General features: G+C 45.9%; 1 protein-coding gene across 1 annotated transcript; it reads right to left on the bottom strand.

Moving 5' to 3' along the window:
• Positions 1–345: 345 nt before the first annotated feature.
• On the bottom strand, positions 346–26,121 carry LOC132571828 (zinc finger protein 154-like). Its single transcript, XM_060238621.1, has 11 exons — positions 26,036–26,121; positions 21,207–21,381; positions 18,463–18,537; positions 16,667–16,809; positions 13,211–13,323; positions 12,883–12,933; positions 11,389–11,477; positions 10,433–10,559; positions 8,780–8,899; positions 6,179–7,099; positions 346–479 (listed from the first exon to the last, which is right to left on the bottom strand). Exons 1-11 carry the CDS (start codon positions 26,119–26,121, stop codon positions 346–348), a joined length of 2,034 nt encoding a protein of 677 aa, XP_060094604.1.

The following is a 26,121-nucleotide window of genomic DNA, read 5'->3' as shown; positions in this document are numbered from 1 at the left end:
GGCTCCTAAGCTTGAGAGTAAGCCTGCATTAAGTTCCTCCTTGACCTGGAGCCACACAATGTGTGAAAGAGCCACATGTGACTCCCCAGCCTCAGTTTGGCCACTCCTGCTCGAGGAGAAGACGGTCCTTCAGATGCCCTGGTCCCAAGCCGTGTAGGGCTTTAAAGGTCAAGGTCAACACCTGGACGTGGGCTTGGGAGCCAGTGTCATTGCGGTAGAATCGGGGTCACGTGCTCCTGACAGCTAGCCCTGACCATCAATCTAGCTACAGCACTCTGCACTAGGTGCAGCCTTTGAACACTCTTCAAGGGTAGCCCCAAGGGTAACCTTGGTATCTTTGGGAATTTAAACATTGGTCCTGTGATGGATTTCAATGATCACATTATCCTCAAATTTCTGGACACGACCACTGCGCATGTTGAAAATCTTGTCACTTCCTTTCTTTGGCTTTTTTAGACATCTGGTGTTACTCTTGAAATCTGACAATTGCAGAGATTAAATAGATTAAACAATGCACTGTCCAATGCTCCTTTTAAAAGTGTTTGTGTGAGAGAGTGTGTTCATGTGCTTGCATGCCTGGAAGTCACGGTGATTTCTAGTGACCCCTAATCAGGCTAGGATGTTTCAGGAAGGTGGCTTGGAGGTTGCCTGCCTCTGCGTCTGGGCCCTGATATTCCTTGGATGTCTCTCTTCCAAGTACTCGCTAGGGTTGGCCCTACTTAGGTCTGATGAGATTGGGCTTACCTGGTATAACAGCGCCCCTCGCGGTCTCACTGGATTGCTTCTATATGCGGCTTATGGCTACCCCAGCCCCTCTTCCACCTCAGTTCTTTTGAATTTTTACCTCACAACTATGGAACTCAAGGGGTGGGTGTAATATGGATTTCTCACTACTAGTCTCTTCGGGGTTTTTGTTTTGCTTTCAGATGGATATAAACTCAGTTTGTAGGTAGGGGACCACAGCAGCTTTGATAGCTTTCCCAATATATTGGCACCAGAGAACTTTAAACCACAGAAATTTATTAACGTACACACACCGTCTTCAGCTGGGGAATGGGAAATATATACATGGGCTATATTGTATCTCAAGCAGTTAACAGTTTCTTCGTAGTTCAGGCTTTATAATATCTAGTTCACTTAGGTCTCCCAGGTTTCACAGATCATACAGCTTTCACTCTCCAACACTATTCTGGGTTGGCCTCTTGGGTATAATGTGCCAAGTCCCTTAAGTCGACTGGTGTCTCTTCTCCCAGCCCTTCAGACTTCTAGACCCACATCTTTCCCTCAACCACCTCTTTAGCTCTTAAGAGAAGTGTCTCTGTGTCTGTGACCTCTCAGGTCTTTTACTGTGACTCTCCTCTAGTCACACACAGCCCCGTGGCTGTCTAAATAGAGTGAACAGTGAGCTTTGCTTCTCTCAAAGACTCTCCTCAGCTCCTGTCTCAGCTCCTTCTCAGACCAACTGCTCTCTTCAGCAGTCTCCCTCAGACTCCGTCAGACACTAACTGCCCTCAACCGTTAGCTGTCAATCACCTCTGAGAGTTCCAAGCACTCTAGCCCCCACCCTCAGGTCACCTGATGCAGGCTCTATGCGTCCTTAGTTTTCTTGTTAACCCGTTCATTACGGTCACACCTGGGCTATCCAGGTCAAGGTTCCAATGCTCCCTTTTCCAAGCCATGTGCTCGCACCCTACGTGGCAACCCAAACCCTGTAAGAAAAGGGATCAATTTGCAAACTTCCAGGTGATTGGATAAATATATGGAGCAGAGGTCCATGAGTGGCTATTAGCCACAGCATATTGTTGGAACTCTCTGTCTGGGGTGGTGCTGCTTTGTCTTCTTGGTGCTTGGGGGACAACAGTGGGAGGATTTCTGGAGTTTTGGTCCTGCTGGTGGACCTCCTGAGAGCCCCTGGGTTTTGGGCACTGTGTGACAGACTGGATGGGCCACTAGCCTGATCCAACATGGCTTCTCTTATGTTCTTATGATTTTCCACAGAGTAACTGTCTTATTTGGACCCACCACGAGAAAATTAGTAATCAGTTTCACAGAAAAGGCACATATAATACAAAGATCAAACGTTTATTTGTAACAACAGGCTTAGAATGGTTATCACTTTCCTGGCAGTACTTGTCCCTGTAGGCAAATTACACACCATTTTAAATTAAATTATTTCCCCCCTCTGTCTGGTAGTGGAGGCAAATGGTGCCTTTGGATAGGCCATGGGGGCAAGGAAAATAGCACCAATATGGGCTAGACCTGCAAAAAAAGACACATCTTTTTGTCCACATAGCTTAACGGTGGTCTTTCCAAACAGATAGTATTGAATTAGGTTTGCAAAAGATCACAGGAAAACCTGTAAAGTGGGCCATTAGATGCTCCCAAAAGCAGTGCTGCAGTAAGGAAGCCAAGATCCATGGAGCTCTACCTAAGACCCTGGAAAGCCGCAGCCAGTCTTAGTAGACAATATAGCTCTTGATAGACCAAAAAGGTCTGCTTCAGTATAAGGCAATACCATTTGTGTTCACCACCAGGCAACTCTTGACTTCAGGAAGAGAATTCACATGGGGGGAAAGTGACTTTCTCATTTCTTTGGGCTGCCAGTGGAAAGCCAGCCATGTCCTGCAAGTCTCAAGAACTTTCTATCCAAGCCGAAGCATCTATCTATCTTTTAATGTCTGAGCGTCTGAAACAACAGGCATAGTTTTCTTCACTTTCCATTTCTTTTGCTTTAGTTGTTTCTAAGTTCAAAAGCTTTTACTGACTTAAGAGTGAAAACCTTCATCTTCAATGTACCTCTTCCACTCTTTAAGTGCCCTGCCATGCTTACAAATTAATTTCCCCCTCCAGGATCAGTTCAGCATCAGTACCAGTAATGGTAAATTTCTGGAGACAGCACAGGGGAGGGCAGGATATAAATCTTATAAATAAACAGCTGAGTGGAATCAGGTGCCCTGCCATTTTTATTTGGGGGCTCTAACAGACTTAAGAACATAAAGAGCCCTGCTGGATCAGACCAATGGTTCATCTAGTCCAGCATCCCGTCTCACACAGTGGCCAACCAGTTCCTCCAGACAGCCAACAACGGGGCACAGAGGCTGAGGCTTTCCTCTGGTGTTGCCTCCTGGCTCTGGGATTCACAGCCTCTGAATGTGGAGGTTCCCCTCAGTCACCATGGCTAGTAGCCACTGATAGACTGAGCCAGTTTGGTGTAGTGGTTAAATGTGCGGACTCATCTGGGAGAACTGGGTTTGATTCCCCACTCTTCCATATACACCTGCTGATGTGACCTTCGGTCAGCCACAAGTTCTCTCAGAGCTGTTCTGCTCAAGAGCAGTTCTGGGAGAGCTCTCTCAGCCCCACCTACCTCACAGGGTGTCTGTTGTGGGGAGGGGAAGGGAATGGAAATTGTAAACTGCTCCAATCCAATCTCCTCTTCTTCCATGAATCTATTTAATTCCCTTTTAAAGCTGTTTATTCATGTGGCCCTCACTACATCCTTTGGCAGCGAATGCCATTTGACTCACTCTCTGTGTAAAGTAGTATTTCCTTCTGTCCATCCTGAACCTACTGCCCATCAATTTCATTGGATGCCCCTGAGTTCTAGTCTTTTGGGAGAGGGAGAAAAAGTTCGCTTTGTCAACTCCCCATGCATAATTTTATAAATCTCTTTCTTGTTTCCCCCTTATTTATCTCTTTTCGAAAGAGGAAAGGTGCTTATTTTTTAAGCCAGATATGTTCATATTCTAAAAAGCAGCTCTGGTTCTCACAAAAGGAGCTCCCATGCCACAGGTTGTCATAGTTCCAAATTGGATTATTTCGTCTATTGACAAGTGCCCCCATACACACACCACTTCCTCAAGCTGCAGGTTAGTTTTAAAAGTTCATTTAGCAGAGATCCATTGGAGAGCCAGTTTGGTGTAGTGGTTAAGTGTGCGGACTCTTATCTGGGAGAACCGGGTTTGATTCCCCACTCCTCCACTTGCACCTGCTAGCATGGCCTTGGGTCAGCCATAGCTCTGGCAGAGGTTGTCCTTGAAAGGGCAGCTGCTGTAAGAGCTCTCTCAGCCCCACCCACCTCACAGGGTGTCTGTTGTGGGGGAGGGAGATAAAGGAGATTGTGAGGCGCTCTGAGACTCTTCGGAGCGGAGGGCGGGATATAAATCCAATATCTTCTTCTTCTTAGTGGCTACAAGCCATGGTGACTGAAGGGTATTTCCTTTTCTAGGAAGAAACTACAGGTGAGGGCCTGGGCTTCTTGGCCCTGTTTGTTCGCCCTCTAGGTCAATTTAGGGAACAGCTGTTTGGTGAACAAGCACATGAGAAAGAGCACATGCAGTACACGCAAGTAAGGTAAAACCGATAACCTCCAGGTGGAATCTGGGGTTCTGGAATTACAATGGCTCTCTAGTCCTGAGATCAGTTCCCCTGGAGGAAATGGCAGCCTCAGAGGGTGGCTTCTATGACATTATACCCCACCGAGGTCCCTTGCCTCCCCCCAACTCTGTCCTCTCCAGGCTCCACCTCCAAATCTCCAGGAATTTCCTAAGCCAGAACTGGCGACCTTACGAGCAGTGGGAACAAAACTGAGGGTCAAGGAGACTGGTGCCACACACATTTCAGGGGAATCCTAGAGTGTCACCCCAACCTGGTGACATCACTTCCGGATTCACATCGGAAGTGACATTGCAATGTCAGCCTGATGCCAGTTTTATTGTCCTCCCCTCTCAATATACCCCTAGCTACCAGAGTTCCACTGGCAACCCCAGGGCAACTGATTGTCAGCCATGTGACACAGGATGCTGGAAGGATCCAGGGAGGTTTTTTGTAGGTTTATTCAACAGAAAAGAGGAAGAAAACCCATTAGGGAATTTAGGTTGATTCTGATTAGCAAAGGCTGAGCTCAGCCCTGTCAGGCACATCATACTCTTGACCACTGAGACACAAACTTCCTTGTGTGTTTGGATGGGTTTGGCAACTTCTCACTAGCCATGTAGGGAACAAATGCTCCCCTTCCCTTGGAAATGGAATCTAAAGAGCCTCTCTTCCCCAAAGCAGATCTGATTTCCCCCACACCCAGTGGCAGCCATTTTGTGCCTGCTTTCCCACTGCAACCCTTTGGGAGTGCCATCCACTATTCACCACAGATATTGGGGTGGATTGGTGGTCTGACGGTATAAGGTAACTTCACAAAGCCCTCAGATGCACAGCTACATACTGTTATGAATTAGCTCTTTTCAGTCATTACGTTTTCCTACGCCTATGAGAAGAACATGCTACATGCACCTTCACGCCATTTTGTCAAGCACGCATGTTCCACAGTAAAAATCCACACATTATTGGGAGGGGCTGTGGCTCACTGGCAGAGCATCTGCTTGACATGCCCAAAGGTCACAGGTTCAATCCCCAGCAACTCCAGTTAAAAGGCTCAGGTTGGAGGTGATGTGAAAGACCCTGGAGAGCTGCTGCCAGTGTGAGCAGATAGTACTGACCCTAATGCTCTGATTCAGCACAAGGCAGCTTCATGTGTGTTCATGTGTTCAGACAAAATGGAGAACACAGGCATGAGAAAGAGCACACGCAGTACTTTCGTCCCATGAGTATGGTAAAAACGGGTGGACTTCTAGCAGGATCTCCTTTCCATATTAGGCCACACATCCCTGATGTAGCCAATCCTCCAAGAGCTTACAAGGCTCTTTTTTGTAAGCTCTTGGAGGATTGGCTACATCAGGGGTGTGTGGCCTAATATGCAAAGGAGCTCCTGCTAGAATTCCACTCCTGGGTAAAACTATAATCCTGTAAAGGCCTATAATTTCCTGGCAACAGTGGAGTGGGGTCTACCAGCTTGGTTTGGCCTACACCAAAGGGTACTAAAGATAGGAACTTTAAAAATGCAAATGATTATTAGTGGTTGTAGAGATTTTCTAATGACAGCTAATTGTCAGGAGCTGTTTGCCTGGTAGAAAAGCTCCAGTACGCTTTCCAATGAGCTGCAGGGTTGCCTGAGGATTTGAACCCAGAACTCCCTGCTCTGAATCCTGCACTCTAACCACTACACTATAGTTCTTTCTTCATGCAATTTTCTTCATGCAGTTCCTTGCACTGTCTCATTTGTACAAGTTGAATCTCCTCAGGGATTCTCTGGCTCAGACAGACATGTCTCCCGCTATCTACGCACCAAAATGATAAGTTTTCTTATGTTTCCTACATGTCGCGTTCAGTTTAAAGTTTTTGCCGCATTCAGAACATTTGTAGGGTTTCTCTCCTGTGTGAGTTCTCTCATGGGCCGTGAGATGAGCTTTCTGACTGAACCCGCTGCCACAGAACGAACACTTGAATGGTTTCTCCCTCGTGTGGGTTCTTCTGTGAACAATAAGGTGAGATCTCTGGCTGAAACTTTTCTTACAGTCCGAGCATTTATATGGCTTCTCTCCTGTATGGGTCCTCTCATGTTTCATGAGACTCGAACTCAGGAGGAAACTCTTTCCACAATCCAAGCATTTATGCATTTTTTCTCCTGTATGGATCTTCTGGTGTCTATTACGGTCAGGCCCTCGCCGGAAGCTTTTCCCACACTCTGAACACTTGTAAGGTTTGGCTCCGGTGTGGATCCCTTTGTGTGAGGCAAGATGGGAACGCTGATGGAAAGATTTTCCGCAGTCCGAGCAGCGGAACAATTTCTCTGCTCTGTGGGTTCTCTTGTGTTTGTGAAGGAAGGAATGACGGCTGAAGATTTTACCGCAGTCTGAGCATTTGATAGGTTTCATGCCCATGTGGGTTCTCTTATGCTTGAGGAGAAGGACACTCTGAGTAAACAGTTTCCCACATTTGTTACATGCCTTTTGTCTCCCATCCTTACCGATCCTCTTCTGGACAGCGATTTTTTTGACATCCTGAGGAGGAATGGGACTCTCCTCTTCAGCTCCCGTTTTGGTTTTTTGCAGCCTCGTTGATCTGCGTCGATGCCCAGATGATTCCCCTCCCTCATGACTCAGGAGGGGTCCATTGTTTGCGCTTCGGAAAGAAGCGTCATGAGGTACGTTTTGCTCAGAATTGTCCGGCAGTACATTATTCTCCACCCTATTCTCGACAACATGAGCTGGAATAAAGGAGGGGGAAGAGACGTACATGAATAAGTTTGACTTTTGGTTCTGCTTTCCTGTTCTACAGTCCTGTGGGTCGAAGCACTCAGCCCCTGCCTCCCACCTTGGGGTTCCCTGACAGGATCTGCTAAACTTGACTTTGGTTTATTCGGTTCTATTTTACCCTGCTCTTTCTCAGAGGATCTCAGGATTCCCCCACTCCATTTTATACCCTCAACAACCCTATGAGGTGGCTAATTGTTGTAACCATTTCACCGTTTCTGGCTATGCTGTGGTTCCTGTCAGACCACAGCACAGTACTCCCAGCAGTTATGAAACATAATTCTCAGGCATGTGGGATCAGGAAGCCACTTTAGGGTCAGGCAGCGATTTTTCTCCAGGCCGGTTTGGCCAGGGACCCTGGAGGTTTTGGTCTTTGTTTTTGCCATCTTCTGGGCATGGAGCAGGGGTCACTGGAAGTGGGGGTGGGGATGTATTTGTGAATTTCCTGCATTGTGCAGGGGGGTTAGACTAGATGACCCTGGAGGTCACTTTCAACTCTATGATTTTATGCATGGATGCCCAGTTTGCATGGGAATGACAGTGACTAGGGAGAGAAGATGAAGCTCTTCCTCCTTGCAAGATTTTCTCCCACCTGAAACAGCCCCATGGAGTCATTATTTGTCCCATTCAGGAAAATTACATGTACTGCTATGCCTTCATGTAACAGCTTCCTGGGTCCATTTCAAATTAGGAAGATGGCATGGGAGAGGAGAAGGCTTAAACACCTTTTCTCTACACACCGTCGTTCAGATCCAAACTATGCCCCCCACGTACACCTGGGAGAGAGATTTCAACATGGAACCCCTGTGTTTCATTGTGTGTTTTTACCTTGGGTTATATTCACCCTCTTCTAGAAGGCAAGGGTCTCCGATTTATGAAGTACGTTTGCATAATATTTTAAAAAGTCATTTCCAGTCAGAAAAACAGTGCGAAGAGAGGAAGCTTGTAAGCCAAAGCAGGTTCCTGAGAATCAAGTTTTACAAATGGCTGTGAACCCCCTCCGGGGCACATTTGGTTTGACAGAAACCACAGTTGGTCTGGGGTGGACATGGAAATAGCAGAGCGGGGAGTTAAACCCAAAGGCAGAAAAAGAAGAGCTGGCTTTTACCTTGCCTTCTCACCACAACAGACACTTTGTGAGGTAGGTGGAGCTGAGAGAGCTCTGAGGGAATTGGGACTGACCCATGGTCACCCAGCAGGCTTCCTGTGGGGGAAGAATGGAGAATTAAGCCCAGCTCTCCAGATTAAATTCCAGTGCTCTTAATCACTGCACCTAGGGCTGCCAAACTCCCACTTGGGGTGGGAGATCCCCTGCCAGCATGGAGCAGGCCATCTGGGGATCCCCGCCCCCAAAGAGCGCTATCGTCATGCGATGTGCCTGGCATGATGACATCACCTGGAAGTGGGTTAAAACTCTATGGTGCCATAGAGTTTTTACCCAAATTCTAGTGCGTCCCCGGCACGATGAGCCCAGCGTGATGACATCACTTCCAGGTGACATTATCATGCCACCGCCAAAGCCAAGGTAAGACTTGGCAACCCTAACTGCCCCCCTCTGGCCTGGCAGCAGGCCTGGAAGGAACAGTCCTCTGATTAGACAGCACTGGGTAGTACAGACCAGTGGTTTCTCTCACCTGTACTGATGACTTCACAATGGTTCCTTTTGTCAGGGCCCTGAGAATTTGGAATCAGGAAGCATGCCCCTTCCCCTTCTTCTGCCCAGGGTGTCCCAACAGACTTGGTGAGGGAAAGCACTGTTGCCATGGAGAAAAAAAAGAAGGGGGGAGGGAGAAATGTCATTGTTGGTAGTCATGTGTTGCTAAACCATCTTTATAATTTCCCAGCAGAGTGCCAAAGTCCATGGATTATTTATGTGTGGCCCTGTGTGTATACAAGGCTGCTCTTTGCCCACAGGACCACTAATATTATGCAGAAGCAGTTTTACCTGAGCTGCCTTTTCCAGCTGTGAGGTCTTATGTGGGATAATAGTTTATGTCACCACCATGATAATTTTAAGTGATCATTTAAACTGGTATTTTAATCTATATTCTAACTGATATTTAATTTTATTGTCAGATGGCTTTATGATGTTTTGGATTGTTTTTTTATACTACTTGTTGTTATCCGCCCTGAGCCAACTTGTGGAGAGGGCGGGCTAGAAATCAAAGATAATAAATAATAAATAAAATGTGGAGACGGGGAAGAGAGATTGTAGATCGTATCCAGCATGCTGAGGACCAAACTAGACGTGACAACAACCATGGAGCCAACCGTTTTAGAGGAGAATTCAGCCATTTTGAAATGGTTGTTGAGGGTGGTAACAGACACTCTTGTTCCCCCACCACCACCATGCCTTTTAAAGTGGGGAAACAGCTGTGGGGGCTGGCCTAATATTTTATAGGCACAAAAGGGAGAAGCAAGATTGTCTCTTACTTCCATGCTGTGTGCCTGATAAGGATCACAGAGCAATTTTAAAATGGCTAAATTCTAATTTAAAATGGCACTGGAGCCCAGGTTTTCCCCATGGCCACTGTCACATCTCATTTGGCCTTGAATTTGTGGCATTTGTGTTGGTCTGAAGCAGTAGAACAAAGCAGGAGTCAAGCAGTACTTTTAAGACCAACATAGTTTTATTCAGAATGTGAGCTTTCGTATGCTAGAAGCACGCTTCATCAGACCACAGGATGGAATGGCAAGCAGTCCTTAATATGGAGAAAGTAGGCAGTGAATTAGTATGCAAAATCATGGGAATTTTTTTAGCAGATTAAAAGAATCACAAACTGGGGTCTGGTGATTGCTAGTTTGGTTGACTGAACATATGAAGCTGCCTTATACTGAATCAGACCTCTGGTCCATCAAAGTCTGTATTGTCTTCTCAGACTGGCAGCGGCTCTCTAGGGTCTCAAGCGGAGGCTTTTTCACACCTATTTGCCTGGACCCTTTTTTGGAGATGCCAGGGATTGAACCTGGGACCTTCTGCTTCCCAAGCAAATGCTCTACCACTGAGCCACCGTCCCTCCCCTGGGCTAAAACAACAAAAAACAAGGCAATATACGTCAGAATAGCTGATTGATGTCTATGTCATTAGGTATAAGTTCATGCTCCCAAAATCTTGTTGATCCCAAAGATGCTGCTAGACTTGAAACTAGGTGTTCTACTGCAGATCAACATGGCAACATTCTGAAACTGTCTTCTTTTTTTTTTAAGCCCAAAGGGCCAGGTGAGAATAAATTACATGTACTGAGACAGGCCCCTGCCCATAAAACCCAAGGGAAAGGAAGTCTTACCCACAGATGTGACGTTTTCATAGTTCTCCTGCATAACATCCATGTACAATGCTTTCTGGTGGGGGTCCAGGTGAGCCCACTCCTCCTTGGTGAATCGGACTGCCACCTCTTCAAAGGTCACAGGCTCCTAAAACACCAGAGAACTCAGTTCAAAACGGAAGGAAAGAAAATAAAGCCTCAGTCTGGGCTCGGCCTCTTCAGGGCTTTCGCCAACAAACCCATAGCTGGCACCCATCTCAAACTTTCAAAACAAACTAAGTATGGGGAAATAGAAGTGTGTCTCTGAGCAGCTGCAGCGTGTTTTTTCAGTTGTTTGCTGAAAACTATATGTTATGTGGGAATGTGTGGGAGGAAGCAACACCAAAGGGGAGGGATATTCAGCACAGGAGTACTAGGAGGAAGAAGACAGCTTAATTTTGTCCCTGTCACCTGTTATTCCACTCCAAAGGAAGTTCCCCCAAATACTTCTGACATGGGTTCAAACGTGTATGAGGGAAATGTGCATGTGAAGAAAATGGGTGTCAGGACAGGTGTAGGGTTGCCAATCCCTCTGCCACTCCTTGAAGTGATGTAGTTGCACCAGGCACTTCATGCCACAGACTCTATAGAATTCGCTATATAACTCTATGGTACCTTAGAGTTTTACAGCGAATCCTAGAGCATCCTTGGAGTGATGCTCTAGGATTTGCAGTAAAGCTCTATGGTATTAGAATGTTACCGTAAGTCCTAGAGCATTTGTGGCACAGTGTGCCCAGCACGATGGCGTCACTTCCAGGTGACGTCATTGTGCAGGGCACGTCTTATGGCAACAGGGCTGTTTGGGGGTGGGGACCCCCTAGCAACCTGCTCTGTGCCAGCAAGTTGGGCCCCCCAAACTGGAGTATCTCCCACCCCCCGGATTCTGTACCCACAATTCCCTTCTCCCTCCCCAGCCACGCCCCTGCAGATCCCCTTACCTGATCCAGCTCCAATGCAGCCGCTTCCCTGCCACATCTTCGGCAGCAACAGAGAAACCTCAAACAGAAGGATGACTTTCCTAGGCAGACTGGAAAAGACATTTTGAAAAGCATTTCTTCGTTTGTAAACCCGCCCCCCCGCTCCCCAGCTCTCACCCCTGCGGGAGTCCAACACTGAACTTGCAAGCAACGTTCCCTCTAAGATGCAGAGTCTTGTGAACAAAAAATCTACTTCATGAGCTACTGGCATTAAAGTTAGGAGCGAGCGATTTGGCTACGGCATAAATTAGTGTGCTCAGGGGTCATCCTTCCTGAGCTAAGACAAAAATGTCTGAGCTGGAGGGTAAAAATTTGTGAGCTAGCTCACACTAACTCTGCTTGATAAATACAGGGAAACAAAGTCTGCTGAAATAGGTCATCTGTAAGGTTTTGCCCAGAATCTGTCACAAGTCTTCCAAAAGAAGCTTTTAATGAAGAATCATTTAGCAAATATAGCATGTGTAAGTCCATGCCCGACTACCATCTTCCAAGACCAATAATAACCAAAAGTCACAATTCAGATATAGGTTACAGATTAATGGCCCATCAACTTCGCCAACTGAACTTCTGCTGCCTAAAAGTCTTTGAATTAATTCCCAGATCACGGTGTCGCTTTTCTCCAAGGCCGCATTCCAGTTAAGCAGACATCTTTCCATTGGTACCTATCTCTCATTCCCTGGGAGACAAGATTAGTCCCAGGCTTCCCACAGTAACCTACCCTCTATTGAGGCCTCATACGATTCTACATTATACTATGAAACCATAATGAATACATATAAATGTTAAACAATGCTGATATTAAAAGGCAGAGATTAACACAGTCATGAATATATCTGGATAATTTCATACATGACTATATAAAGCCCTGCAGGAACTCATTTGCATATTAGGCCACACCCCCTGATGCCACCATTGTTTCACACAGGGCTTTTTTGTATAAAAAGCTGAGCATGAATCTATTCGCATATTAGGCCACACCCCCTGATATCACCATTGTTTCACACAGGGCTTTTTTTTGCAGAAAAAGCCCAGCATGAACATATTTGCATATTAGGCCACACCCCCTGACAACACCATTTTCCACATAGGGCTTTTTTGTAGGAAAAGCCCAGCAAGAACTTATTTGCATATTAGGCCACACACCCCTGACACCAAACCAGCCAAAACTGCGTTCCTCTTCAAAAAAACCCCTGTATAAAACAGTACAGGTGGAAATATAGATACAGTATGAATACATGAGTATATGTGAATATGTAAAAGTAATTATATGAATATATATGTGGATACATGCATATACTTTTAGTAATGGACCATTCATTAGCAATGACAATACTAATAGGAAAATCACTTGATTGTTTCTGAATCACAAATCTAAAACCCAACTATTGTCAGGTCAGCATAGGGGGGACCGGGTTGTGGGATGTGGGTGTGAAGAACATATTTGTGTTTTCTTACCAGATGAGAAAGGCAGAGTTAAGGCATTCCCCAGCTCCGAATGCAAAATTCCTGAGGAAAGAAAGATGGGGGAAAGTTAGACTCCAGGTTAGACTGCATCACACAGGCAAAATAAAAACACGTTCGATTTGAGTCCAGGAGCACTTCAAAGACCAACAATGAGTTTCAAGGTTTAGCCAGAGCTTCTGAAGAGCCTCTTGTTGGTCTCTAGGATGCTCCTGGACTTGAATCGAACTGGACATAAATCAAACAGTTCTACAAACATGGTCTCCCCTTGAAACGAACTTTATCCTGTGCTCACAGAGTCAGCCTCGACAGCTGAACTCACCCTTAAAGGTCAACAGCACCTCTTGCACAGCAATCCTTTTCTGAGAGAAATGCTTCATCCTCTGTTCCAGCTCCATAAGGTCCATTTCGGGCTTACAGAATACCGAATTTTTTCTGATGAAGAAAGAGAGGGGAAGGGGAAGAATATGTCCCACTTCTTAATTAAAATATTTACATCCAGCGCAGTCAGTCATGGGTCCCATTCTGTCACAACCCTTGGCTGCTTCCATACAGATATTGAAGAAGATATTGGATTTATATCCCACCCTATACTCTGAATCTCAGAGCAGTCACAATCTCATTTACCTTGCCCCCCCCACAACAGACACCTTGTGAGGTAGTTGGGACTGAGAGAGCTCTCACAAGGACAACTCCTATGAGAGCTATGGCTGACCCAAAGCCATTCCAGCAGCTGCAAGTGGAGGAATGGGGAATCAAACCCGGTTCTCCCAGATACGAGTATATGAGCTTTCCAGAAGAATCATAGTGAAAGAGAGGCTGATCACAACAAGGAAAGGGAGGTTGCAACTTTCTGGGCCTCCTTGCTCACTTTGGCACCAGTTTCCCTAGGCATTTCACTGGACCATGCAAGTTATACCTACTCTTAAGGACGGGTTCAGTAGAATCTGGACACATTTTTCATATTGTTTGAACTATCATGAACGCTGGTTTCAATATTGACACTACTAGAAGAGAACTGTCCTTCAGGGGTACGAGTCTCTCAATTTATTAAAACTAGTTGGTTACTTTGAATTTATTTAATTTATACACTGTTCAGTCTTTTGTTAGTTAGGCAACATGGTAACATAACACAATTCCCAAATCTGATTGTATCATTATTTATTTTGAGTATTTTGTATTGATGGTATAGTGATTTTTGATTTATGTGTGTTTTATTTTGTGGTATATGAAAATTTTGTTGTATAAGAAAATGAAATAAAAACAATTTTTTTTATCCCCTCATACCTTACATTCTTCCCCTTCCAGCACTCTTGGCAGGCTTTTGGGCCAGCCTTTTATAATTTATAGTTATATCACTATAGTGATATAACAATTACAGATCTGAGTTAGTTTGGTGTAGTGATTAAGAGCAGGGCACTCTAATCTGGGAGAATCAGGTTTGATTTCTTCACTCCTCCTCCACATGCATCTGCTGGTGTGACCCTGAGCTAGTCATAACTCTCTCAGAGTAGTGGTTCCAGACAGTGTTGTGGTTAAGTGTGTGGACTCTCTGGGAGAACTGGGGTTGATTCCCCACTCCACATGCAACTGCTGGAGTGATCTTGAGTCAGTCATAACTCTTTCAGAACTGTTCTGCTCAAGAGCAGTTTTTGTCAGAGCTCTCAGCCCCTCCTACCTCACAGGGAGCCTGTTGTGGGGACAGGAAGGGAAAGGAGATTGTAAACTGCTCTGAGACTATGAGTGGAGGACAGGGAATAATCCAGTCTTTTCCTCTTCTTCTTGTCAAAGGTGTCAGAATGCCCTCTAGTGGTGTGGTTGGGAATGGCAAGCACAAGGGGATATTTATTTATTTATACCAGGGGTGGCCTATGTTACTTGCTTAATGTAAGAGCCACAATCAGGGGGCATTTTTTAAATAAAAAAAGCCTTCCAGGAACTCATTTGCATATTAGGGCAGATCCCCTGACATCGCAGTTGCTTCCCACATCGCAGTTGCTTCTACAAAAAACCCAGCAGGGACTCATTTGCATATTAGGTCACACCCCCTAACACCAAGCCAGTCGAAACTGTATTCCTGTGCGTTCCTGCTAAAAAAAAAAAAGCCCTGGAATAAATGTAAGATGTTTGAGAGCACAAAACAGGGAGGGAGGAAAATAGATGGGGAAGAAGAAAGAGGTGGAAAGAAAGCAATTTTAACTTTAAATGGATTCTCCAAACTGCCAGCTGGCTTGGAGATGTGATTTAAAAAGACAAATGATTTCTCCTAGCTGGCCTATGAGGTTGTGGTGGGGGCTTCAAAAGCCACATGTGGCTCCTGAGGTGCAGTTTGGCCACCCCTGATTTATACCCTGCATTTCACTCCCATGTGGCTTACAATGGCTTTTCCTCCATTTTACCTTCATAACACTGTGAGGTAGATTAGGCTGAGAGAGTGTGACTGGCCCAAGGTCACTAAGCAAGCTTCCATGGCAGAGCAGGGATTCGAACCTGGGTCTCCCAAATTGTAGTTGGACACTCTGAACTGCTTCATTGCACCAGGGACAGCATGGAGAATGCTCCCTTGTGGATGCTTTGGTGCAAATGCAAATGCCTCTGGAATTGCAATAAGGGCACAAGCAGGAATCACCGGCATGTGGAAGAAACCCCAGCGGCTACCTCCTCCAATTCAGGGCAGTTCTAATAAACAGGGATGGAATTCTAGCAGGAGCTCCTTTGCATATTAGGCCACACCCCCTCCCAATCCTCCAAGAGCTCATAAGGCTCTTTTTTGTAAGCTCTTGAGAGGATTGGCTACATCAGGGGTGCGTGGCCTAACATGCAAAGGAACTCCTGCTAGAATTCCACCTCTGCTAATAAACAAGCTAAGCAGAGCAATGTGTGGGCAATAAAGACAGAAAACTCACTTGCTTCTGGTCCTTCTAATGCTCTAGAGTAGACATGGAAAGAAAGAGAAAAGGAAACCTATTAGACATGAACCAAAGACCTCCATATTTTTCTAAGTTCTTGCACTTACAGGTTCTGGTAGGAAACGTTGTTAGGTGGAAATTCAAAGGACATTATACTTTTAATTTAGACCAGATGCAGGGGAAGGAGGGAGGGAATTAAGGCTGTGATGTTAAATCAGATTAACTGGGTTAGAAGCCTTGGCATTGATTTAAAAGGTGTGCCCCTGATGATTTGGGTGGCAGATTTTTAAAAACCGGTTGTTTGGAATGTAAAAATGTAAGAAGAGCCCTGCTGGATCAGACCAGTGGTCCATCTAGTCCAGCATCCTGTCTCACACAATGGCCAACCAGTTCCTCTGCAGAACCAAACAGGGCTTAGAGCGAGGGTGCCTGATGTGAAACTCACGGGTGCCATCAAGGATGGAATTCTAGCAGGAGCTCCTTTGCATATTAGGCCACATGCCCCTGATTTAGCCAGTCCTTCAAGAGCTTACAAGGCTTTTTTGTAAGCTCTTGGAGGATTGGCTACATCAGGGGTGTGTGGTCTAATATGCAAAGGAGCTCCTGCTAGAATTCCACCCCTGGGTGCCATGAAACCTGTCAAGTGTTTTTAGGAAGTGGGTGGGGCCAGGCAGGGCTTTTGCCAGCAAGACTTTCGATTGGCTGTGCAGATTTTTTATTAAATGTTGCTTTGGCAGCAACCGTCAAGGATCTGCACTATGTTACTGAAGTCAAGCTGAGGCAATACTTTTGTGGCTGGCTCCGCCTCCTGCGGCAGCCATTTTGCCGCTGTGCCCACCATGCCATGTCAGAATTCCAAACATACCCACAATACGCTCTCATCTCTCCTCACAACGATCTCTCTCTCCAGCTCTTCCAGTCTCCTCAATGCACTTCCTTCTTGCTCTTCGATAAACTTCCGCAGCTCCTGCCAGTCCCGAAGGATAATCTTCCTCTCATTTTCAATCTCCCTCTGCAATCAGAGGGACAAGAGAGAAGGACTTTCCACAAGGGAATAGTTGCGTCATGAATCTGCAAGAGTGGCCTAATCAGGGTTTTTTTTTTGTAGCAGGAATTCCTTTGCATATTAGGCCACACCCTCTTGATGTAGCCAATCCTCCTGGAGCTTACAGTAGGTCCTGCACTAAGAGCCCTGTAAGCTCTTGGAGGATTGGCTGCATCAGGGGTGTGTGGCCTAATATGCAAAGGAGTTCCTGCTACAAAAAAAAAAGCCCTGAGCCTAATTGTAATTGTGTGCTATCTAGTCACATCCAGCTCATGGTGACCTCAGGAGGACCACGAAGGTTTTCAAGGCAAAGAGATGAGCAGAGGTGGTTTGCCATTGCCTGCCTCTGCATAGCAACCCCTGGTCTTCCTTGGTGGCCTCCCATCCAAGTACTGACTAAGGCTGACTCTGCTTAGCTTCTGTGAAGACCAGGCTAGGATGGGCTATCAGGCTGCCAGTAATAGGCTGCAATCACACACACTAAATGATGCACTTTCAATCCACTTTACAACTGGATTTTACTGTGTGAACTTGCAAAATCCAGTTGGAAACTGCACTGAAAGTGGATTGAAAGTGCTTTATTTATTGCAAGGGTGTCAAACATGCAGCCTGGGGGCCAAATCAGGCCCCCGGAGGGTTTCAATCAGGCCCGCAAGCAAGTCTGTTTTCTTCTCCCCCTCTCTTGCTTCCTTCTGTCACAGCTTGCTTTGCTAGGCTTGCTCAACCACACAGGAGCTTCAGAACAAAGCCTCTATTTTCTCCATTGGCTGAGGCTCCTCCCTCAGGGAGGAAGGGGAGGAGGGAGAGCGGGCTTTGCCAGGCTCTCTCAATCATACAGCAGACCCTCTTTTCCTTCTATTGGCTGAGGCTACGCTCCTTCTTCATCCCCTGGGGCGGGAGGGAAAGAGCCAGAGCTTCCTTTGCCCAGTTCCCTCACTCACACAGGAGAGATACAAAATCTTTAACTGTGTGTGTCTGTGTCCTTTATAAAGTTTATATCTCTGCTACCCGGCATTACATTTTATGATACACATGGCCCGGCTCAACAAAGTCTCATTTATGTCAGATGCGGCCCTCTTAACAAATGAGTTCGACACCCCGGATTTAGTGTGTATGATCACAGCCATAGAGTCCCCCTTAAATATCAGTCAATACAGGTAAGCTCCTATATTGTTTCTAGTTTTTACCTTATCGGCTTTTAAATGTTGTAAATTGCCACAAGACCCTTTGGGTGAGTGGTGACTTAAAACCTAATAAACAAAAGTTTAAAAAATAAAATAATTCAAAGCATCCCAAATGCTCACAGGTTGCCTCCCTCTCGTGAGCCATCCTTTTGCTGGTTGCCCTGGCGACAGAGGCATCTGCAGTCTGAGGTGATCACCTCACCTCGCATCGCAGAGGAGCCGGCCCAAGTTACAAATTTAAGCGCCCTTTTTCCAACCCCAGAGCCTTTATCCTATCAATTCCTCACCCCCAGTGGCATTTTTTTTTAAAAGGGCAACAATTACAAAACTGGCGTTTGAACCATAAAATTTCACCTACATATGTGATCTCACCCTTGAATGTGTTGCAGTGGCAGAATTTTGGGATTTTTGTTCCAAGTGGATTCTGGATGCTTACCAGAAGTGCCTCAGTTTCTCTGAAACGTTCATCTTTCGTGCCTTCTCCTGAATTATCCTCATTGCTTCGCTGCATCTGCAGGTCCAAGGAAATTCAACAAATGAAAAACTTCTCTGCTGCTATCTAGATCAAATTCTATACCCAAAATAAATCTCTCTTGAGGGAAGCAGCACAGCAGTAAGATGAGAACACCGCAGCCTCACAACTCTCTTTGCCACACAAAACCGTTTGCCGAAACTGAAGCCTCTGAATACAGAAGCTGGCGCAAAACCAGTTTTCCCTCATTCCTCCTGGTCTTTGGGGCCCCTCTCAAATTTGAGGAAATTCTCCTTTTGTTTGTAAGCACCCAGCCTCCTATTTTAAAGCCATAGGAGGAGGAGAGACACACAAAAGATTCATCCCACCTGTGAGAAGCAGAAAGCTTCTGTTTTGCCCACTTTCTTTCCTCAGTCTTTCCCTCTTGGAACAAAAGCAAACCACCTCTTGCCTAGCATCTGAGGGAGCCAGAAGTGTCTTAATCGGCTCTTGCAATGAATTGCATCACCTGGCCCTGGCAGAGTTTTCTTCCTCATTGGCTGTTTGTAAATACACCTTTCCTACAGTCAGCACTGTGATTAGCCTTATTTTCACAAGACGATTGATGTTTGTTCCCCCTGGCTGTTTACATGGCTTGATAGTGCTCAGCCACAATGACTAAATGGGGCCTCCATGTCCAGAGGCAATGTACCTCTCAGTGCCAATTACTAGGAGATATCACTCTGTTTATAGACAGTGTTGCCAATTCTGTTCAGGGAAATTCCTGGAGATTTGGGGGTCCAGCCTATGGAGGGAGAAATCTCATTCCATAGAGATTACGGAATGTTACATAGAGTTTGCCCTTTGGAGCCACTATTTTCTCCAGAGGAACTGATCTCTGGAGTCTGGTGATACAGTTGTATTTCCAGACGGAATCTAGGCCTCAGATGGAGGTTGGCAGCCCCTTCTTGTAGGTCTTCATGGGGCATCTGAATGTCCACTGTGGAAAAACAGGATGCTGGACTAAGTGGAGCACTGGTCTGATCCAGCAGGGCTGTTTTTCATCCCCACCCCCTTTGTTTTTCTGCAGATTTAATAGGGCAGGCTAGGATAAGTATGGTCACAGCCCTATTGTTTCTACCACTGAACTGATACACATGCCTCCTATTAGACTAACAAAATCCCAATTAGCATTTAAAGAAAGAACAATCCTGTTAAAAAGTCCTTCTGAGTTGTTCTGCTTTCACCCTCTTCTTAAATAGAAGATGAAATACCCGCTCTTCTCTCTGAATCAGAGACTCAGAGTGACTTACAATCTCCTTTATCTTCTTCCCCACAACGGACACCCTGTGAGGTGGGTGGGGCTGAGAGACCTTTCACAGAAGCTGCCCTTTCAAGGACAACTCTTGCAAGAGTTATGGCTAACCCAAGGCCATTCCAGCAGCTGCAAGTGGAGGAGTGGGGAATTGAACCCGGTTCTCCCGGATAAGAGTCCGCACACTTAACCACTACACCAAACTGGCTCTCTTGGCGCTTGCTGATGGAGAAAGGAAAGTCACTCTCCACACAGTCAGGGCGACGCTCCTCTTGATTATTACTTCCCAGGTTTTTGATTTGTATCTGAAAACTAACTGAGCCCTGCAGGAAGGCGGGGTGTGTGTGTGTGTGTGCGGGTTGGCTGGTTCTGTTCAATTATATGTTATGAATTTCTGGTAGACTTCCCCAACAGCAGCTAGGAAACAGACTCAATTAGGGATGCCAGTCTCCAGGTAGGACCTGGGGATCCCCTGGAATTACAGCTCATATATAGATTTGAGAGATCAGTTCCCTGGAGAAACTGGATACTTTGGAGGGTGGACTTGATGGCATTGTACCCCACAGTGAGGATGAAGCTGTGGGGGGGGGGAGGACAGGGGGGCAGATGGTTTGGCATTATTTATTTGATTCATTTATACTCTACCGGGTGTGGGGGGAGGACATTTCCCCCATGTTGTGGGGGAAATGGCTCTTTTGTGGTTGTGAGTCCAGTGTTCCCTCTAAGCTGCAGAGTCTTGTGAGCAAAAATTCCACTTTGTGAGCTCCTGGCATTAAGGTGGCGAGCTGCTGCATCAATTAGTGTGCTCTGGGGTCATCCTTCCTGAGCTAAGACAAAAAAAATGTGTGAGCTGGAGGCACCATGGAATGTTTTAATTGTAATTGTATTTTATTGGTTTTAATTGTAAATATAACGTCCGAACTGGTTTGAACTGACTGAGCCGCCCTGAGTCCACTTGCGGAGAGGGCGGGATAGAAATTTGAGGTAATAAATAAAAATCTATGAGCTAGCTCACATTAACTCAGCTCAGAGGGAACACTGGTTGTGTCTGGGAAAATCCAAACGTCCTACCCACATGGCAGCCATCCAGGCATGCTGTTCTCTTTCCCTGCCCAAAAATGAGTGACCTGAGGTTCCTGTCCTCCTCGCTCCTGCCGCTCCATCCCCAAATCTTCAAGAGACTCCCAACCTGGAGCTGGCAAACCACCACCCCTCCTCCACTGGACCTGGTAACCCTATCAAATCCCCACACTCTCTCGGCATAACCTACCTCTCAGGGTTGTTGTGAGGAGAGATGCACCCCTGTGCTCCGTGGAGGAAGGTCTGGATAACAATAAGGCAGAGTTGTGGTCAGGTAGCTCTATAAAGCTTGCTTTCTCTCCCTACTCCCTACGCTCCTTCCATCCCTACCTACCTTTGTTCCCTGCAGAAGGAAGAGAAGCAGCGGATCTCCACGGCTCTTTCTATCAATGTCCTTCCCCGCTGGCCTGAAGGATGCGAGGGTCGCAGCGGCATCCGCTTGCAGCTTCTTGAGGTGTGTGTGGAGAAGGGACTGCCGGATGCTGCGGGAAAAGTTCTTGGAAAACTTGCTTTCCCCCCGAAAGAGAGGGGGGAAAGCAAGCACAAAGAGAGGAGCGATCCACGTCTCAGAGCCCAGCATTTTATACAGCCCTCTGGTGGTCGCAGAGCACACTCGCCACATGGAATTTACTTTTTAAACGGTTGCCAACTCCAGCTTGGGAAATTCCTGGAGATTTGGGGTGTACAGCTTGCCGAGGGGATGGGTTGTGGAGACCTCACCAGCAGCCTGGTGTAGTGGTTGAGAGTGTTGTTCAAGGATCTTTAGGAGATCTGGGTTCGGATTCCCACTCGTGGCACGGCAGCTCACAGGGTGGCCTTGGGTCAATTATACCTTCAGCCTAACCTACCTCACAGGGTGGTTGTGAGGAGAAAACAGAGAGGAGGAGAGTGATGTAAGCCGCTTTGGGCCCCCACTGGGGAGAAAAGTGAGGTATACATGAATCAAATAAACAACACCAAACCATCTGCTCTCCAAAGCAATCCATTTCTCCAGGGGAACTGATCGCTATCGTCTGCCGATCAGTTGTAACCCAGAGATCCCCAGGTTCCACCTGGAGGTTGAGCAATCAAGAGTCACACGGGAAAGTAGAACTGGAGGAAAAGCCTTAAGGCTCTGTTCCAGAAACCTCTTTAAAATACCATGTCCATTTCTTTTAATAACAAATCAAAAAATCTTCAACCATGACTGTAGTGCTTTTACTGTTCTCATAAGCATGTATTTCCACACAGGTATGCAGCGGATGGTAGAAAAACCAAAGTCCAATTCACATCTCTTTTCCCATAAACTCGGTTTTCTCTTCCACCCTGTAGGCACATATGATTAAGGATCCAGCGCCTATATTCTTCCGTTAATTTAACCCATATAGCAGCAACAGGCAAAACCAGTTTAATGTCCTGTTTTGCTAAATGGCTTTTCCCAGGCTTCTCAATTTTTAATACGATCTCTTTTGCACTTTCACCAAGTATTACCTCTCCTAATAAATAATGCATTTTTTGACGAAAATGATTTCTTAATAATGCATTCTTGATTAATCCTTTTCTTTTCATAAAAAATTTACTCATTGTACAACTGCCTGGTTATTTTCGAGCGTTCTCATAGGGAAAAATCCCCACATACGTAGGTGGAGATCTCAGTTACTCGTCTTTCACTCTGTCTCTTTTATGCTAATTCCCCTAACTACTTGAAAACTGCCTCTTTGAGTAACACATGTATTTCCTAGGTGCCAAAGGTGTGAATTGCTGCCATTGGGATTATGCATGAATCAAAATATTAGAGTCATAGAATCATAGTTGGAAGGGATCTCCAGGGTCATCTAGTAAAGGGGTGGCCAAACTTGCTTAATGTAAGAGCCACATAGAAATTACATGTTTGAGAGCCATAAGACTCGAATGTCAGATGTTTGAGGGCCACAAGACATGAATGTCAGGTGTTTGAGAGCTGCAAGACATGAGAAGAAAGGAAGACAAGAAGGAAGGAAGATGGGGAGGGAGGAGGGAGGGAGAGGTGGAAAGAAAGCAACTAAAAAGAAGAGGTGGAGGGAGAGGTGGAAAGAAAGCAACTATAATTTTAAATGCATTCTCTAAGCCACCAACTGGGTTGGTTTGGAGAAGCGATTTAAAGAGACAAATGGGGTGGTGGGGGTTTCAAGAGCAATACAGTATGTGCAAAAGAGCCAATGTGGCTCCGGAGCTGCAGTTTGGCTGTCCCTGGTCTAGTCCAACCCCCTGCACAATGCACAAAATTCACAAATAGCCTCCCCCCTCACACAGACCCAGTGACACCTGCTCCATGCCCAGAAGACAGCAAAAAACCTCCAGGATCTCTGGCCAAACTGCCTGATCCCATAATGGTGATCAGCATTTCCCTGGGTGTTTAAGAAAGGGTCACAAGAACGAAGCACTGATGCAACCCTTCCTGCCCTCCCTCTCATGATCTGCCTCAGTTCACAGGATCAGCATTGCTGCCAGATGGCCATCTAGTCTCTATTTAAAAACCTACAGAGTCCCCCCCGCCAAGGAAGCCTGTTCCACTGAGGAACCGCTCTGTCAGGAAGTTCATCTGAATGTTTAGCTGAAAACTCTCCTGATTTAATTTCAACCCATTGGGGCACCAGAAAGCAGTTCTGCACCATCATCCATATGACAGCCCTTCAAGTACTGAACACAATATTCTAGTTGAGGTCTAACCAGAGCAGAGTAAAACGATATAATTTCTTCACATGATCTGGTTACTATACTTCTGTTGATACAGCCCAAAATCATATTTGCCTTTTTGTAGGGTTGCCAAATCCTCTTCAAGTCCTGGCAGGCGACGAAATGACGTCACCTGGAAGTGACATCGTCAAAATGGTAGTGCGCATGCGGGCCGCTCTAGGCGTTTCTGGGGGGAAACTCTATGGTTTTCCCAGACTCTCTAGCCATTTGGGAGGTTAAAACTCTATGGTACCTATTGTACCATAGAGTTTTAACCTCCCAAATGGCTAGAATGTCTGAGAAAACCATAGAGTTTCCCCAGAAATGCCTAGAGCGGCCCTCATGCGTGTCACCATTTTGATTACGTCACTTCCTGATGCTGTTATTGCGCCAGCAACGCAGAGGGAGGTCCCCCCCCACAGGCCCAATGTGGACTGGTGGGTTGGGAACCTCCCAGGCGGTGAATTGGCAGCCCTACTTTTAAGCCACCACTTCACACTGTTGACTCATATTCAGTGTATGGTCCACTAAGACCCCTGGATCCTTTTCATGCATACTACTGCCAAGACAAGTCTACACCATCCTATAATTATGGATTTGATTATTTCTACCGAAATGCAGAATACACTAATTTTAGGCCTGTCTTGCTTCTTGTCCAAGGAAAGGAATGTAAGAGAAACTGATGGAGACAGACAGGAGCCTTGAATCGAAGGAAGGGCTGGATTGCTTCTCAAGAGGATCTCAGGAGAGAATTTGCTTCTCAAAAGAGCTGGCTGAGAGTGGGTATCCTTCATGTTTATATCAAGGGAACAGACAAGGAATACCTATGAGCCTTTTCTGTTTAACTTCTGTGCAACTCTTAGTTTGGTAGCATTATAAATCCCGCTGGTAAGGAGGTAGAGAGGTCTTCTGGGTTTGAGATTTGGAGACTCAGAAGCTCCTTCTGGACAGGAGCTCAACTGTGGTTCTTCAGGGGCTGTGGTATCCTTAAATCTTGCATACTGGGGAAAGGTGGGGGCGGATTTAGTTAAGCTGGACGACTCGTAGGGTTGCCAATCCCCAGGTGGGGGCAGAGGATTCCCGGTTTGGAGGCCCTCCTCCCACTTCAGGGTCATCAGAAAGCAGGAGGGGGGAGGGAAATGTCTCTTGGCACTCCATTATTCCCTATGGAGGGGGATAATGGAGAATTGATCTGTGGGTATCTGAGGCTCTGGGGAGGCTGTTTTTTTGGGGTAGAGGCACCAATTTTTCAGCATAGCATCCAATGACTCTCCTCAAAATACCCTCCAAGTTTCGAAAAGATTGGACCTAGGGGTCTAATGAGCCCCCAAAGTAGGTGCCCCTATCCTTCATTATTTCCAGTGGAGGGAAGGCATTTAAAAGGCATGTGGTCTCTTTAAATGTGATGGCCACAACTCCCTTTGGAGTTCAATTATGCTTGTCACAACCTTTCTCCTGGCTCCACCCTCAAAGTCCTCAGATATTTCTTGAATTGGACTTGGCAACCCTATGGACAAGGTCAAAGGGCCATCAGTCCTTTCCTACTGCAGTCATGTAGATGCCTTTGGACTTTAGAAGAAGAATTGCAGATTTATACCCCACCCTTCTCTCTGAACCAGAGACTCAAAGCGACTTACAATCTCCTTCCCCCACAACAGACACCCTGTGAGGTAGGTGGGGCTGAGATGACTCTCACAGCAGCTGCCCTTTCAAGGACAACCTCTGCCAGAGCTATGGCTGACCCAATGCCATTCCAGCAGCTGCAAGTGGAGGAGTGGGGAATCAAACCCGGTTCTCCCAGATAAGAGTTCATGCACTTAACCACTACGCCAAACTGACTCTCCCAAGTGCCAATGAAATCTTTCTCTTTCTTTAAGCAGAAGATGATCAGAGGAATGAGGAGGGTGAGAAACTTCATCAGTAGCTGCCAGATAAAGATAAAAATATCAGGAAACTTCAGGAATCAAGGCTGACCCAAGAGGCAGAACAGCAGCCAAATTGTCAAGAAAAGAGATCAATCCATTCCTTGCCAAGGGGGGGCGGATTTCCAATGAATCATTCACACATTCAGAATATCGACTGGACATCACAGAGCATACCCAATGTAATGTCCGATTTCATGGAAAGAAATTCAGTTGGGGTGGCAGTCTTCAACATCATCTAAGTTTGGAAAGTTTTATTTGTTTTCCAGAGAAAAGAAAAGGGAAAGGGAAAGTGGAAATAGAAAAGTAATAATACAGCTAACAATACAATTATAATCCATTCTGTGTGACAGTGAATCGTTAAAATAAAATGTTTTTAACATATTATTATACGCTTCACATCCTATCACTATAATTTATATAAGATCTTATAACAATTTTAAGTCTTCACTTAAACTGTCTATTCTATATATTGCAGATTTATATATATAGTAAAAGATAAAAATGAAAGTTCACACCAGTAAATCTTAAGCCGTAAGTATCTAACCACATGTATGGTTTCTCCCAATATTTTCTTGCTTCCTCCTTAGAATTCCCAGCAAGCAACTGGGATAGGTCGTCCATCTCCGCCAT

Source organism: Heteronotia binoei, chromosome 5, assembly GCF_032191835.1.
Source record: "Heteronotia binoei isolate CCM8104 ecotype False Entrance Well chromosome 5, APGP_CSIRO_Hbin_v1, whole genome shotgun sequence".
NCBI classification, from domain to species: Eukaryota; Metazoa; Chordata; class Lepidosauria; order Squamata; family Gekkonidae; genus Heteronotia; species Heteronotia binoei.
The sequence above is the reverse complement of the archived record's forward strand: the minus strand, read 5'-3'. Positions and strand labels throughout refer to the sequence as shown.

Coding starts and splice junctions, on each gene's coding strand:
- LOC132571828 (XM_060238621.1), bottom strand. CDS start 26,121: ATGGCGGAGATGGACGACCTATCCCAGTTGCTTGCTGGGAATTCTAAG. Junction 18,538..21,206: donor TCCTTCTGCAGGGAACAAAG/GTAGGTAGGGAT, acceptor TTGGACCTGCAG/ATGCAGCGAAGCAATGAGGA. Junction 480..6,178: donor TAAGAAAACTTATCATTTTG/GTGCGTAGATAG, acceptor TGCAATTGTCAG/ATTTCAAGAGTAACACCAGA.